General features: G+C 40.0%; 1 protein-coding gene across 10 annotated transcripts in view; it reads left to right on the forward strand.

The window, feature by feature from the left end:
* Positions 1-16646, forward strand: part of NEK6 (NIMA related kinase 6) — a 115913-nt gene that overhangs the window by 49980 nt on the left and 49287 nt on the right. For 7 of the 10 annotated variants that reach the window (XM_038374141.2, XM_043499010.1, XM_038374137.2 and 4 more), the window contains 2 exons: positions 10085-10228; positions 11788-11850. In XM_038374141.2, the coding sequence (XP_038230069.1) occupies positions 10085-10228; positions 11788-11850 (207 nt within the window). The remainder of the gene's footprint in view (positions 1-10084; positions 10229-11787; positions 11851-16646) is intronic. The other 3 variants (XM_038374140.2, XM_038374144.2, XM_043499014.1) reach the window with 1 other exon arrangement.

A 16646-nucleotide genomic window follows, 5' to 3' on the forward strand; every position in this document is an offset into this window, starting at 1 on the left:
TGCACTCAGACTGAAGCACTCTTGGAAATGTGGAAGGTCCCCTAGGTAGGATAGTGGTGGAAGGGTCAACTGAACTTACCTTTTAGTTTTACAGAATTGTACATTTGCAAATTGATCCACTTGTAATTCATGACTTTTACTTCTGCAGTTCTATCTGTTCTTTGACAGCTTGCTGAACAGTATTGTTGGGGATTGAACTGAAAAGGACGTAGGAAAACATAGTTCCTCTTAAATAATGAAATTAGTGAAATATATTTGTACAAGCATCAGAATAGGAGAGAAATTTTCCTAGTTAGGTATTTACCAGCCAAGTAAAGTGTGTTCCTTTCCTTTGTATCAATAGTCAGAAGAATTACACACACTTACAGAAGTCACCGTTAGAATTAGATACAAGAACAAATAGGAAGTGGTTAATTTTTAAATAGGAATATGGAAAAATGCACTATACTAATCAACGGGGAGTACTTGGTATGGTTTGATCTGACCTGAGCATGCTCTTTGGTTCATGCTGTAATCTAACATCCTCTCCTATTTTATATGAAAACTCCATTACTTGAATTAGGTCTGATAGGTTGTGATAGCAAATGCAAATCTAGGTCATTGCATATTGTGACAGGGTCGGGCCAGATGGCTATAGGAGAGTAATAGAAGGCAGATATATTAGCCCAGGCTAAGTAGGTCCCTTTTCCCTGGGTAAGGTAACAGGGAAGGTTCCAGAACAATCAGGAACCTTCTGGAGACAATTAAGACAGGCTGATTAGAACATCTGCAGCCAATCAAGAAGCTGCTAGAATCAATTAAGGCAGACTAATCAGGGCACCTGGGTTTTAAAAAGGAGCTCACTTCAGTTTGTGGTGTGCATGTGAGGAGCTGGGAGCAAGAGGCGCTAGGAGCTAAGAGTGAGAACGCGGACTGTTGGAGGACTGAGGAGTACAAGCATTATCAGACACCAGGAGGAAGGTCCTATGGTGAGGATAAGGAAGGTGTTGGGAGGAGGCCATGGGGAAGTAGCCCAGAGAGTTGTAGCTGTTGCCCAGCTGTTCCAGGAGGCTCTCTAGACAGCTGCATTCCACAGGGCCCTGGGCTGGAACCTGGAGTAGAGGGGCGGGCCTGGGTTCCCCCCAAATCCTCCCAACTCCTGGTCAGACACAGGTGGAGTCGATCTGGACTGTGAGTTCAGAAAAACGGCCAAGCTGAGCGCTGCCCTGAAGCTCCAAGGCGAGCAAATCTGCCAATAAGCGCAAAACCCACCAAGGTAGAGCAGGAACTTTGTCACAATATGTAAATGTGAAGCTGTAGTCTTGGAGAATGCCAGAATGTATCAGCTGAGGTGTCCAGTCATCACCCAGTGTTAACTCCAGAATGGCAAGCAGACTTTTTCTGCTGGCCATATTAAAAGTGTTGGGGTGCGGGTGGGCGGAAGGAAAGGTAGAGGGAGGAAAGGTAGAGGGAAGAGGGAGCAAGAGAAACACCACCCCTACCCCCGTCACTCTATTAGCATTATTTATTTTTCAAGTTAAGAAGTTGCTAGATATATTTTTTGGCACACACTTAAACCAAGAGTGTTTTTATATATAAATTAACATTTTAAATGTATATTTAGGGCATGATAGTTTATTAAAAGCAAATGGCTACTATTCATGTTAAACGTGGATCTCTTCCTTGCATTCAGGTGTCCATCATGTACTTCTAGTCATGTCTCCCGCAGATTACTTAGCATCCTTGCAGAAAAATGACTTTCTGACAGGGAAGCAAAGGGAAGCTGCAAGAGCAGTCATGCACCACTCCCTAGCTGTGCAGATGCATTGTTTCAAGCACCCAGAGCAGCTGGCAGAGAGGTAAATCACCACAGGGCCAGCCCATCCAGTGGCTCCTACCCTGAGCCAGGATCAGCTGCTAGTCCCGGTTGGGCTGGAGGGAGGAGAGGGCAGGACTTCCTTTTCCCCTACAAGGAGTGGCTGGGGCTGTGTCATACCCACCCCCAGAAACCTCCCCCAGCTGCAGGAAGCTCAGCATCCTCCCCTGCTTCCTGCCCCCATTGTTCCTCAGCTGCAGGGAGACAGGTCACTGTACAGGCAGCTGTTCCCTCATCCACCCAACTCCTGTGCATCCGGACCTCCCATGCCCAGACACCCCCACCAAGCCTCACCCAGAACCCCCACTAGCCCTCCATACCTGAACCCCACCCCACTGAATCTCAACCCCTGCATCTGGAGCCCCCTGCCTCCAGACCCCCACCCCTGCACCCTGACCACCCTCCAGTGAGCTCCCTGCACTCAAACCCCCACCCAGATGAGCCCTGCCCCCTGCACCACCCTGAGCCCCCACATCCAGACCCCCACACTACTGATCACCAATTAGCTGCACCCAGACCCCCATCCTGATGAGCCCCACTCCCCCAGCACACAGACTCCCTTGCTGAGACTCCGACACCACTCCACTGAGCTCCAGCTACTTTCACCTGGAAGCCCCTGCAGAGTCCCATTGCCCCTGCACCTGAACCTCCCCACAACAAGCCTCTGTGCATCCAGATCCACCCACCCCTAGACCCCCACACTGAGCTGCCTGCACCCAGATTATCCCACACAGAATGCTCTCATCCCACACCTAGATTCCCTCACAATGAGCCCCTCCACACTTGGATCCTGCCTGGTTGAGCCTGCCTGCCTCACACCTGGCCCAGAAAGGCAGGGCCCCAGGGTGTTTCTGGGACAGGGTGGGGTGCAGGGTTGGGTGCAGCCTTACCACTGAGTCTGTGTCCTCTGGGTGAAGGGTGGAGAGGCAGCACAGTGATCTCCCACCTTCGTGCAGCCAGTGGCCTATGCTCCCCAATGCTGGAGCCTCTGCATTTATTTATTGACAAATACAGCTTGTAGAATTTTAAAATATTATGTGCAGAATTTTTAATTTTTTGGCACAGAATGCCCTCAGGAGTAATCATGTGTATGGCTAGGTATTAGCACGTGTGATGATTTAAAAGTTGGTGGAACACAAATTTGGTTTTGATCACAGTTTCATAGTCTATGTAAATTTCAAACAATGGGTTTGTGCAAACATAGCCCAATGTGTTGTAAGGATGGTAAGTTTAAATAATTGGTTGGAAATGCTGCCATTTGTTGCCTTAGTGGAGTGAAACCAAAATAGCAGATCAGCAGGCATGTCTCTAGCTGTAGCTCACGAAAGCTTATGTTCAAATAAATTTGTTAGTCTCTAAGGTCCCACAAATATTCCTTTTCTTTTTGCGAAAACAGACTAACACGGCTGCTACTCTGAAACATGTCTCTAGCTGTACTTGATATCATTATTGACATAAGCAAAGGCCATATTTTTTTACTAGGCTTCTATCTTTCTTTTAAATGTTTCTTGAAATAACTTCCTTGAGATGATAACATCTGAACAGGAGAGTCCTGTGGTAAGCACATATTGCCACGCAACTACAGCAATTCTTTCTGGTCATTCTGGTGCTCTGAAATACAGATCCCCTAATTATACAAGTTCTTGCACAAACATCCAGTTCTTACTCAATAGGTGCTCTGTGAGGAGGCACTTATTTACAATTGCAGCTTTTGATTGTTTCTTTAAATAAGCACATGTTGAGTGTTTAAACAGTGAGACACCTTGTTTAGATTAGTCTTGGCCGTATTCAGTTAGTACGATGATTTGACTGTATAACAAAGAATAGCAGAATGAATCAACTCTCATTGGAGTGCATTTGTGTAGAGACAGAACATGAGAGAAGCTTCCATAGTTAGATATTTACCAACCAAGTGGGGCAAATATTTGTGGCCAAATCTGTGTATTCTCTTCTTCTTCTGAGTTAACCTGAGAAAAAAAATGTATCTACCCAGAATCTGATTGTAACTATGGAGTAGAATTAGAATTCTCATACTGTGCTCCCATAGAAAGTAAATTTAAAGAGTTGCCATGGTTCTGGAATCTGAATGTTGGCTAGTATAGGTTTCAGAGTAGGAGCCATGTTAGTCTGTATTCGCAAAAAGAAAAGGAGTACTTGTGGCACTTTACAGACTAACAAATTCATTTGAGCATAAGCTTTTGTGAGCTACAGCTCACTTCATTGGATGCATTCGGTGGAAAATACAGTGGGGAGATTTATATACACACACAGAGAACATGAAACAATGGGTTTTATCATACACACTGTAACCAGAGTGATCACTTAAGGTGAGCTATTACCAGCAGGAGAGCCGGGGGTGAGGGGGAGGGAACCTGTTGTAGTGATGATCAAGGTGGGCTATTTCCAGCAGTTGACAAGAACTCTGAGGAACAGTGGAGGGTGGGGGGGAGGATAAACATGGGGAAATAGTTTTACTTTGTGTAATGACCCATCCACTCCCAGTCTCTATTCAAGCCTAAGTTAATTGTATCCAGTTTGCAAATGAATTCCAATTCAGCAGTCTCTTGCTGGAGTCTGTTTCTGAAATTTTTTTGTTGAAGTATTGCTACTTTTAGGTCTGTAATCGAGTGACCAGAGAGATTGAAGTGTTCTCCGACTGGTTTTTGAATGTTATAATTCTTGATGTCTGATTTATGTCCATTTATTCTTTTACATAGAGACTGTCCAGTTTGACCAATGTACATGGCAGAGGGGCATTGCTGGCACATGATGGCATATATCACACTGGTAGATGTGCAGGTGAAGGAGCCTCTGATAGTGTGGCTGATGTGATTAGGCCCTATAATGGTGTCTCCTGAATAGATATGTGGACAGAGTTGGCAACGGGCTTTGTTGCAAGGATAGGTTCCTGGGTTAGTGGTTCTGTTGTGTGGTGTGTGGTTCCTGGTGAGTATTTGCTTCAGATTGGGGGGCTGTCTGTAAGCAAGGACTGGCCTGTCTCCCAAGATCTGTGAGAGCGATGAGTCGTCCTTCAGGATAGGTTGTAGATCCTTGATGATGCGTTGGAGAGGTTTTAGTTGGGTGCTGAAGGTGATGGCTAGTGGCGTTCTGTTATTTTCTTTGTTGGGCCTGTCCCGTAGTAGGTGACTTCCGTGTACTTTTCTGGCTCTGTCAGTCTGTTTCCTCACTTCAGCAGGTGGGTATTGTAGTTGTAAGAATGCTTGATAGAGATCTTGTAGGTGTTTGTCTCTGTTTGAGGGGTTGGAGCAAATGCGGTTATATCGTAGAGCTTGGCTGTACACAATGGATCATGTGGTGTGATCTGGATGAAAGATGGAGGCATGTGGGTAGGAATAGCGGTCAGTAGGTTTCCGGTATAGGGTGGTGTTTATGTGACCATCGCTTATTAGCACAGTAGTGTCCAGGAAGTGGATCTGTTGTGTGGACTGGTCCAGGCTGAGATGGATGGCGGGATGGAAATTGTTGAAATCATGGTGGAATTCCTCAAGGGCTTCTTTTCCATGGGTCCAGATGATGAAGATGTCATCAATGTAGCGCAAGTAGAGTAGGGACATTAGGGGACGAGAGCTGAGGAAGCATTGTTCTAAGTCAGCCATAAAAATGTTGGCATGCTATGGGACCATGCGGGTACCCATCGCAGTGCCGCTGATTTGAAGGTATACATTGTCCCCAAATGTGAAATAGTTATGGGTGAGGACAAAGTCACAAACTTCAGCCACCAGGTTTGCCGTGACATTATTGGGGATACTGTTCCTGACGGCTTGTAGTCCATCTTTGTGTGGAATGTTGGTGTAGAGGCTTCTACATCCGTAGTGGCCAGGATGGTGTTTTTAGGAAGATCACCGATGGATTGTAGCTTCCTCAGGAAGTCAGTGGTGTCTCGAAGATAGCTGGGAGTGCTGGTAACGTAGGGCCTGATGAGGGAGTCTACATAGCCAGACAATCCTGCTGTCAGGGTGCCAATGCCCGAGATGATAGGGTGTCCAGGATTTCCAGGTTTGTGGATCTTGGGTAGCAGATAGAATACCCCAGGTTGCGGTTCTAGGGGTGTCTGTGCGGATTTGTTCTTATGCTTTTTCAGGGAGTTTCTTGAGCAAATGCTGTAGTTCCTTTGGTAACCCTCAGTGGGATCAGAGGGTAATGGCTTGTAGAAAGTGGTGTTGGAGAGCTGCCTAGCAGCCTCTTGTTCATATTCCGACCTATTCATGATGACGACAGCACCTCCTTTGTCAGCCTTTTTGATTATGATGTCAGAGTTGTTTTTGAGGCTGTGGATGGCACTGTGTTCTACACGGCTGAGGTTATGGGGAAGTGATGCTGCTTTTCCACAATTTCAGCCCGTGCACGTTGGCGGAAGCACTCTGTGTAGAAGTCCAGTCTGTTGTTTCGACCTTCAGGAGGAGTCCACCCAGAATCCTTCTTTTTGTAGTCTTGGTAGGAAGCTCTCTGTGGGTTAGTATGTTGGTTAGAGGTGTGCTGGAAATATTCCTTGAGTCGGAGGTGTCGAAAATAGGATTCTAGGTCACCACAGAACTGTATCATGTTCGTGGGGGTGGAGGGACAGAAGGAGAGGCCCCGTGATAGGACAGATTCTTCTGCTGGGCTAAGCGTATAGTTGGATAGATTAACAGTATTGCTGGGTGGGTTAAGGGAACCACTGTTATGGCCCCTTGTGGCATGTAGTAGTTTATATAGTTTAGTGTCCTTTTTCTTTTGTAGAGAAACAAAGTGTGTATTGTAAATGGCTTGTCTAATTTTTGTAAAGTCCAGCTACGAGGAAGTTTGTGTGGAAGGTTGGTTTTTTTATGAGAGTATCCAGTTTTGAGAGCTCATTCTTAATCTTTCCCTGTTTGCTGTAGAGGATGTTGATCAGGTGGTTCCGCAGTTTCTTTGAGAGCGTGTGGCACAAGCTGTCAGCATAGTCTGTGTGATATGTAGATTGTAATGGATTTTTTACGTTCAGTCCTTTTGGTATGATGTCCATCTGTATACAGCATATATATAGTTCACTCAATACAACCTCCCAATTGCTCCTAATATTAGCAGGAGATTTTTAGACTGATAATGAGTAAATGAAACAATACTTCATAGGATGCTGAAGCAGCTGTTGCATAAACATTGTTGTACATACCTGACAAACCTTAGGCCAAATTTCTCTTCTCCAGACAGTATCCGTGAAAGTTCTACTGCCCTACAAGTGTAGAATATGCAGTGCAGCACTTTAGAGGAGAAATTTGCCCTGTTATAATTTTGTTTGTAAAATTGTTATTTTAATAGCAGTGCATCCTAACCTGTAAACATGATATGACACAGCAAAACTCTTGATAAGTCTGTTCATCTTATTGAATAAAACAAACATTTTGATCACAGCCCACGTGAGGAGTATGGTGGGAGAGCATATAGAGATGTTCCATACAAGTACAGATTTTGGGGAAGGAAAAGAAATGAAGCCGTAGAATATAATGGTTAAAAGAAAACACTCCCTGTAATTAGCTTCCAATTTGCACATGACTGACCTTTTTTAACTAAATGCCAGTCATTAATTAACCTAATTGTTTGTATAAATTATTGTACTTGAGTTAAAATCTAATTGTGTCTCTTCAGCCCAGAGTAATAAAATCAATTTCGGAGAGTAGGGTAAGAGTCTTTAGGAGTTCTGGGGATGGAAAAATTCACCCTTGTCTTTGATGTTTCAAAACCAATTGCTGTGAGTGTCACTTTATGGGAAGATGAGTGTTTTTGCTCTTTTAGGGCACTTAAACTGGGAAAAAGAAAAGGAGTACTTGTGGCACCTTAGAGACTAACAAATTTATTTGAGCATAAGCTTGATGCATCCGATGAAGTGAGCTGTAGCTCACAAAAGCTTATGCTCAGATAAATTTGTTAGTCTCTAAGGTGCCACAAGTACTCCTTTTCTTTTTGCGAATACAGACTAACACGGTTGCTACTCTGAAACCTGTCATTAACCTGGGAAAGTTGATGAAGATACCTGGAGTTAAATTCACAACCATGTGCCTACTTGCATTAGGAGACTTTGACTGAACTTTATGGTATTGTGATAGTTTCATCTTGGCTGGAATTCATAACCACCCATATGTATATTTCACAAATGGTGTAGTCTTTTGAGAATTATCCTGGATTTTAATGCTCATTTAGCAATCCCTGGAACGACTGTGATGGGGAAGTAGTTTAGACATGTATTAAAAGGTGTAGCAACAAAACATATTGCCCGCTACAAAGTGACATGGGGAAAAGGGGACAAAGGATGAAAGGTCTGGATATTCTTTTAATTGAGAATTTATTATACAGAATTATATTTTGTATATCATAGTCTTTACTACAACTTGCCCTTTCATCTTCCCTATAGCTCCAGTGGAATAGCATTCCATTGTTGTTGTTCTGTATTTGTCAAGGTGATGGTAGTTCCTGAAAATGATTTGACATTGATATGCAAACTGTAATGCTCAACAATCTCTTAGCTCATGTGTCTCAAAAATTTCAGGTGAGGAACATGGAGTTTTACGGTGTTTTGGGTGAGGAATATATGATATTTACATTATTTTTGGTTATAGTTCAGAATTGAGCAAACAGCTATAAACCTGGAAGGTATTTTTAAAAATACTTTTTAGTGTTGAGTTGTATGTTTTAGTAACTTTTATTTCTGCCGATGTTGCAAAGAAGGAAGTGTAATCTGACTTGTCAACAAATATAAAGTCCAAAGAGATTCTATATTGCCCTGAACATAGTGCTAGTGAGCGGTACTGGACTGATAAATACGCTTTATCCACAGAAGAGGTTAGGCTGTGGCAATAGTAGGTGGGACTGGCTTCTCACCTCAGAATGTAGTTTTCATGTCCTGTTCAATCCTGGGCACCTTTGCTGGGATTGTCAACTATGGCATCAGTTGTAAATAATTTATATTTAAAGAATGAAAGTTTACAAAGGATTGATTTACAGACTGGTTTACTTTTTTTTTTATTTTGTTACAATAACTCAAAAATGGCTTAAGATATTGAAGGTTAAAAATACTGTACTTGGCATCAACAGCAACTTTTAGTCATTAATTTAGTTCTGAAACATTGGTTAGCACTCATCTTAATTATAGAAGAGACCAGAATGGCTCTAGGGAGTAGTTCCTGGTTTGTATAGTACATAATGCTTGTTATACTGTATATACCTGCCTAACCACATATTTACCTGATTCTGCTCAAAAGTAGGCTTCAATCTGTCCCTGGTGAAAATAATATGCAAAGTTGATTTGAGGGCAAGTAACTGGGGAGACAGCAGTTTGGGCCTAATACATTATTTACACAGGAGACCAGCACACTCTCCTTTATTTCCTTTTTTCAACTAACTAAACTAGATGCACTAGTAACATCAATGGAATTAGACGAAAAATGGATATATTGACAGATAAATATGTGTCCATAGATTAAGGTTCAGTTCTTTGCACATCAGAAATAAGACCAAAGTATTGGCATGTTTACAGTTTTAAACTTGCTTCTTTCTGTGCAATTGTTCTGTAATAATTAGTGTTAACTAATGTGCTCAGATTTATGTTTGGATTTTCTATGGGTAATATTTTTAAATGGGTAATACACAGAAATGCATAAGAAGTGAAAATGTTTGCCAGTGTTATGGAATGCAAATTTTGTTGCTGTGGTTACTACAGAAAAATTTAAATTCTTGCATGCTCAAATGAAATATTAGATAAGTTGATCGGTTTTATTTAATTTGATCTGAAAGTATTATGTTCCTTACACCCATTGGACCTGTAAAACAATTTTATGAACTATTTGGGGGATCTGTTTGCTTTAATATGTAGTCGATCCATTTGATTCCATGAACAGTTTATTTTTGTAAACAGATACATTTTGTGGAACATTATGGATCTATGCTGGGTTTTTTTCAGCCACACTGAATATTCACTGATCAGTACTCTGGTGCAAGGTGGTTTGAACTGTAAGTGATCTGAAGCAGAAAGGGGAAGTCGTGATTGAAGAGAGAAATTCAGCCCATTTCCATGAAGTAGAGGGTTTTTTTGGCCTCCTGGCTTTTCATGCTCCCATGTAGAGTGTTTAGGTGCAATTATCAAGCCATAGAAAGTGCTATCTCTGAGTGAGAAAAGGAGAGGGATGGAGAAATACACGCTCATGTTTTTGTCAGATTTGTCTAGTTCAATGGCTGTTTTTATTTCTTTTGAATAAGCAGAGGCATTTGACGTCATACCCATATCGCTGCACCTTGGCAGATTTTCAGATAGAGAAAAAGATTGGCCGTGGGCAATTCAGTGAAGTCTACAAAGCAACTTGCCTTCTGGACAGAAAAACCGTGGCATTAAAGAAAGTTCAGGTGAGCGTTTAAAATTGTAGTTTATTGTATTGCAGGTAAAAGGAAGATTTCTGAGATATCTGCTTACTTTGCACAGATGTTACAGGTGAAGTCCTAGCTTCTCCTTGAGAATTCTCTCACCAGTGAAGGAAACCAGAGGAGCAGAAAGCTGTTTTTAGAAGTCCTTTTTTTCCTTAATTTCCTTCATAAACATTAGTTATTTTTGGCTCCCATATAGAGCAACACCTTTGAAAGGTTCAATTTCATAAACACTAATTAAGAAGAATAAGGCCTATTTGAGGTATGTGAGTACTATCATACCCATTTTACAGATGGATACATGAAGACAGAGGTTAACTGATTTAATTTAGTCACACACTGAGTCAGTGGTTTAAACTGGGAGTAGAACCCAACCCCTGACTCTCTGCTTCCTCCTCCTAATTGCCTTCTTCAGTTATTCCACATAGGGCAGACAAATCCAGCTTCCATCTTGACCAGATTCGAGTTAATGTGTTTGTGCCGCCTAATCTTGATCTCTTGTGACCATTGCATCTAGGAATGGCTAGACACTTCTAGTATCACCAGTATAAAAAGGATTGTCATTTCATACTACTTTTAATTTTTCTTTATTTTTTATTAGAATATGTCCATTTCATTTTTGATTGATATGTATAAAAACAAAGGTTTTAATGGGCATAGCCATAAAATTAAGACTCTGGCACCTTGACATGGGCTATCATACGAGAATATTGAGTGTGATGAAAGGCCGGATGACTGAAAAGGCGTAGATTGTTGAGGACATAAAGTTAGAGATGGAAACGCTGGCTCACTGCGCTTCTCATCCGAGTCCTTAGTATTTAGAAGTAGAGGAGCAGCTGACATGATGAACAAAGATATTCAGTGGCCAGACTTTCATTGGTGGAACACAATTAAATAAAAAGAAATTAGTTTTCTTTCTACTGTAATTAGTTATATTTGTTTAAAACAAAATTCTGAAGATGCATCACACAAATATACTACAAACTTGGATTAAAATACCATACAGTGTTTAGAACAGTGTTTTTCTTGAAGAAATTTGCCTTTAATCCTTCAACGTATCTTTTAAATTGTGACTTGCTCTCTGACTATTAGAGAATGAATATTAATGCTAATTACTCTTAATTAATGGAGGGGAATCTGTGAAAAGAAAAAACAACTCTGAATTGTTTAAAGAGAGAATAGAAATATATATATAAAATATTTCATGCACAATGTGAAAACAGTGTTAAATTAAGTAACTTGTTTTTTAAGGTCAACAAATAGGCAAAACATCTACAAACTAAAATCTCATTTTCCCCACCATTTAGCATGTTGCCAAAAGGTGCTAATGTTAATTTTGCTGCTTCGTAGTGGTTTTAAAACAAAGAATGTGTCAACCAGATGCAAGTCTGGTGACTGCAATAGGACACTTACATTCATTAAGTTAAGGAAGAACAAGAAAACCAATGCTGTTTTAAAATGAGTAGAGCTTATCTGCTTTCTTGCCTCTCTTTTTTTTTTTTTTTTTTAAATAAATATTTCACTCTTGTCTTATGTGGAAGATATTCGAAATGATGGATGCCAAGGCCAGACAGGATTGCATTAAAGAAATTGACCTTTTGAAGGTAAGAATTTCTACAGAGGCTTATTTTTACTTTTTCCTGTTCGAGAATATTTTGTTTTATATCCATGCAGGCAGATTACTATTTGTCTTCGGTGACAAATCAAGTTAGATGACATATATTTACAATTCCTGTCTGGAATTTTGTAGTGGACCCTTCTTTGGTTGCAGGGTGTTTTATCTAACTAGTTTCCATAGCAGTTTTGTGCAATACATTCCTTTTGGCCCACCTCTTGGTTCTTTTTAGTTTTCTAACCTTTAAAGCTCTAGGGTATCCATTCTGATCTTTTTTGCCTTATGCACAAGTATCTCTTTTCTTCTCCACAGATCTTGCATGCAGCAAGGCAGGTGTATTGGCTGGGAGGTATTTTTTCTTCAAAGTGATTATGCATCACCTGCTGGCCAGGTTTTGGCCAGAGGACATGTGCATTTCTATGTCATGTGTGAACTGGGGTTATTTAAGTGCTGACAATGTATGGGTTGTTTCCACAGTCCACGCATCCATCTTTTTCTCTACAGTAATAGAGGACGGAACAAATTTAAATATGCCACAGACACTGCATGCTATTTTGGCATAAGGAGACAGGCTCTGCCAGTAGGTGATGAACAAAATAGTTTGGAAATTGGTGGCAGGATAGAATCAGTGCATCTTGTCCCTGTTGGCACTCCCGACATTGGGTAGTGGTTCATTAATCAGGTAGCTTACACTCAATAGACTTCGCTTGTAACCTCTGGTAAGAAAAAACAAGCTTCAGCTTCTGCATTTGGATCATACTGTTGTTGCTGTTCTTTCATGACAAGGATGAGTTTCATAGTTTAATTAGAGTACAAGGGTCTACCTTTCCAAAGGTAGCAGGGCAGGCAGGGATGGATAACCGCTATCGGTGTGAGTTTGTATATAAACAAAGTGTTTGCTTGAGGAGAACATCCCTCTTTCGCTTCATGGTGGCAACAGCTGGAATTCACACAAGAGTGTATCCAACTGGAAGCCATCTTATTGCATCTCTCTTTACAGCTACAAAATGGAATATTAGTGTAGCAATAGGAATTAGCTCTTCCTCTGATGAATATCAGATATCATGTTACTACTGTAGGTGAAAGTCTGGTCAGCCTGTGGCAGTTGCATGGTATGGACATATAGTTAGAATTATAGCAAAGCTCTTTACGTGTGCAGTTAGTCTAGCTGTTAAAGAGTTTGTAATGAAAAAGAAAATAATGCTGAACTTACTATTCACCAAGAGAAACTTGGATCCTGGCAATTCAGTTGTGGAATCTTACACAAGGATTGTTTAGTTGTTAGGCACTGTCATATGTTTGCACTGGACTTATTCAGAACAGTATGTGCAAATTTATCAAAATCAAAGGTGAGTGAAAATAAAATATCTGAGATGACAAGGGATCATAGATGGTCAATTATCATCTTACATGTATGAGATGACCAGAAGCAACTCCAAATCTTCCTGTGTAAAACTCACCAGGGAGCCAGATGTCAAGCTGTGAATACTGTACTGTCTTGGTTGTGAAAAGAGCAGTAAGAGATGGTATGATATGGTGGATAATTAGCACTTCCCCATCCACTGTACTGCTTTTTGAAAAATAAATATACATACATAATTTCCTCTATTCTTAGCTCTTCGACTCTTCTTGTTCTCCCAAGTATCTCTTGCTATACATAGCCTCAACTGTCAGAATTGAGGGCCTGATCCAAATCCTTTTGAGGTCAATGGGAGTTGGATCAGGCTGTAACTTAGCTGGTATGTTTAAGTTGGGCAGCTTTACTGGTTCAAGATCAAGCAAGTCATGGTGTGTCCTGAAAAAATGTGACTGCTATCTTCCAAAGAGCAGCAAATATGCCACTTTTGTAAATCCTAGGCCACAGAGACTTGGTTTGATTCTTTTCCATAGCTGGAACTTCATCCCAGTAGCAAATTGGCTCCAGTTATACAAGTAGACTAGATTCATTACTCCTTTGTATTTTGTTTCTTTAAATTGAATTGATTTATTTGAAAATATTACCAGCTAATATTCCACAGATGCACACATTACTCAAGATACATACTTTTATGAAGAAAAAGCCATTTTAGCTTGGAATCTATAGTAACTTATGCTAACATATCACTTATCTTTATGGAAAACTTTAACTGCATCATTTTTCTGGGTTTTTTTAAGGATAATGTTAAATTTTAGCTTAAGTATTTTTGAAGTCTGAGTAATCCTGCCAGAATAAATTAATATGTGCCTTTGCTCGCTCTAAAACAGCCAGGAATGAGATTTTTCTGATGAAAATTAGTGGGTTGAAATCTCCGTTGTAGAAGGGTTGCCCACTCACTTAAGCCCAAAATGTAGCAGTAGATTTTTAAAAATGTTTTACTCAAAAATAAATCAACAAAATCTGTGCGTCTTTGAGGTTGGAAATGAATCTAGTCCAATTGATATTTTGTATCTGAATTGATTTTTCTGTCCATTTTACATTGAAACTTGTAGGAACACTGGGTAGGTATACCCTGCTTATGTTCAAATGTACTAATAGGGCTCAGTGAATGTATTTTTCAAAAGTATTATAAGTATTTCAAATTAAACCTATTTTTTTATTTTTTAACATCAACCATTCTCCTTCAACATTTGCAATTCAAGCATTTCTGCATTGTACTTGTGTATGAGAAGCAGGAAGCGAAACTGACTAGAAAAGAGTGAAGGTGGATATTTGATGATCACTCTCCTATCTGAACGAAGTGCAGAACATATACAAATTGCATAAGTGGTGACAAATAAGAAACTTAAAATTCTTTCATTTTAAAAACCACAGCCGTAGTAATGCAGGGAACTTCTTTTTTAAATTCTTTTTTTCCTTTTTCTTTTCAGGAGATGCTGTAGTCTCCCAAGGTTTTTGCATTTTGATCCTTATTTATTGCCCTATGACAACATACTTTGAGTTGTGTTTTTTAGTTATTTGCTACATAAAACGACTGTGAATTGGGGAGTTTTAATCATTACTCTCATAAGTCTCTCTCCTGTCTTGACAATATAAAATCCTGGTTGAAAAATGCAGTAAAGAATTATCGTGCTGCGCTGTGAACAATCGTTGCAGGTTGAACACTTAGATAGCCCCATCAAATAAGCTGGAGTTCAAAGTATGGTTTAAAAAGTCAGTTCAATAAATCATATTGTATTGCAAATGCACAAGGGATATATTCATTGATACTGCCAATAGGGCACTTCTTTCAAATGTATATTAGTTTTCAAATGAAAGATCAAACAAAATATGACTGATTTTACCCACGATGTATATGTCAGCTTCTGAGAAATTGAACAAATCACAACTAAGAGTAATCAAAGTTCTAAATGTCAACTTGAGAAGCAGTTTTTAATGACATTGTACAGGTCAGCATTTTTTGATAATTTGATGCAGAGGCAAGTTCTATTCCCAAAAGGCTGTGAGGCAGAGTAGTTCAAGGTTTTGTTTAGAGACTAGAGAGGATTTTAAGAGGCCAGCTTCAGTACGTCTGTCGGTGTCAGCAACTGGAATGCACTTCACTCAGTGCTGTAAAGCTAATAACTTGTCAAATCAATATTTGCAACTCATCTCTTGTTAATTGATAGCTCCCATGCTGGCTGTTCTTACAGCTACGTATAAATAACTAAAGGCCATTTTACAGAGGTGGTTCTTAGGAAAAGTTGTATTTCACATTTCAAAACTTGACAGGTCTACTGTGCTTTGTAGTACAATTTGAGGATGGTGCAGTGGATGTTTCTATGTGTAAGGCATTAGGCAGAGCGAGTGCATGTTCTGAGAGAAGAGTAGGGTTTTAACAGTGTGACTCCAGTTTGTGTTGTAGAAGACGTGATCTCCCTTGGCATGGCATGAAGAATTTCCCTGGAATTTTTTCTTTTAAACGTTTTTCCATTTTTAACAAAAACTGATCATAATTGTTTTCATTAGATTAGTGTGCAATATATTTCAAGAAAGTCAATACTATTTTTTAAATGAGTAACTTAACACACACTATCCATGTAAACACCCCAGCTCCTAACATAACAATATTATGTAAAAATGAATATATTCTGTCCTTTAAGTATTATATTAGTTTTAAGAAAGGCAATTGTTTCTTTTACCTTAAATAAAAAGTTTAAAGTTTCTAAGGGTAATGGATTCAGTAAATTACTTAAACATGTGCTAAGTCCAGTTCAAGTCAGTGTACTACTTGTGGGTCTATTGATATACAATAAATGTCTAACTGTAATGTTTTATCTGGAGCCTAGCCACGTAACCAGTCCGGATACTTACATTTGTGAATTTTGTCCCATGATATCTACTGTTGTACACTAAGTTACCGCATCACTCCAAAGTCTAGAATAATTTCTGTGTAAACTACAAATTAAAACAATTTACCCATTTTTTTAATATACTGAGTTAGACTCGTACATTTTTTGTTGTTGAAGGAATTGGACAGACTTGCTGTCGTGAATCTGTGTCAAAATGATGCTTTGCCTCTGCTTTCTTTTGATCAAAAATTCCTGTATCGATACCGAAATAAATGTTGTTTTGTGCTTAGTAGATTAATTGGAAAAACTTTCGCATTTGGGAAGTAATAAAAACTTCACTGGAGCTGCAAAAAATAGAATACCCCATCAAAAACCAGCTTAGTAAAAAAAGAGAGGTAAAACAACTCAGTAATATGGCTGTAATCGGCAGCAGGGAGCCAACCTGCTCACTCATTTGGAGATGACTTGCTTTTCTGCATGCCTCTTGCTGACAGCATTGCTGTGCATACACATCAGGCATTAACTGCCATCAAACTT

The sequence above is a fragment of the Dermochelys coriacea genome, chromosome 16, assembly GCF_009764565.3.
Source record: "Dermochelys coriacea isolate rDerCor1 chromosome 16, rDerCor1.pri.v4, whole genome shotgun sequence".
In the NCBI taxonomy this organism is placed as follows: Eukaryota; Metazoa; Chordata; order Testudines; family Dermochelyidae; genus Dermochelys; species Dermochelys coriacea.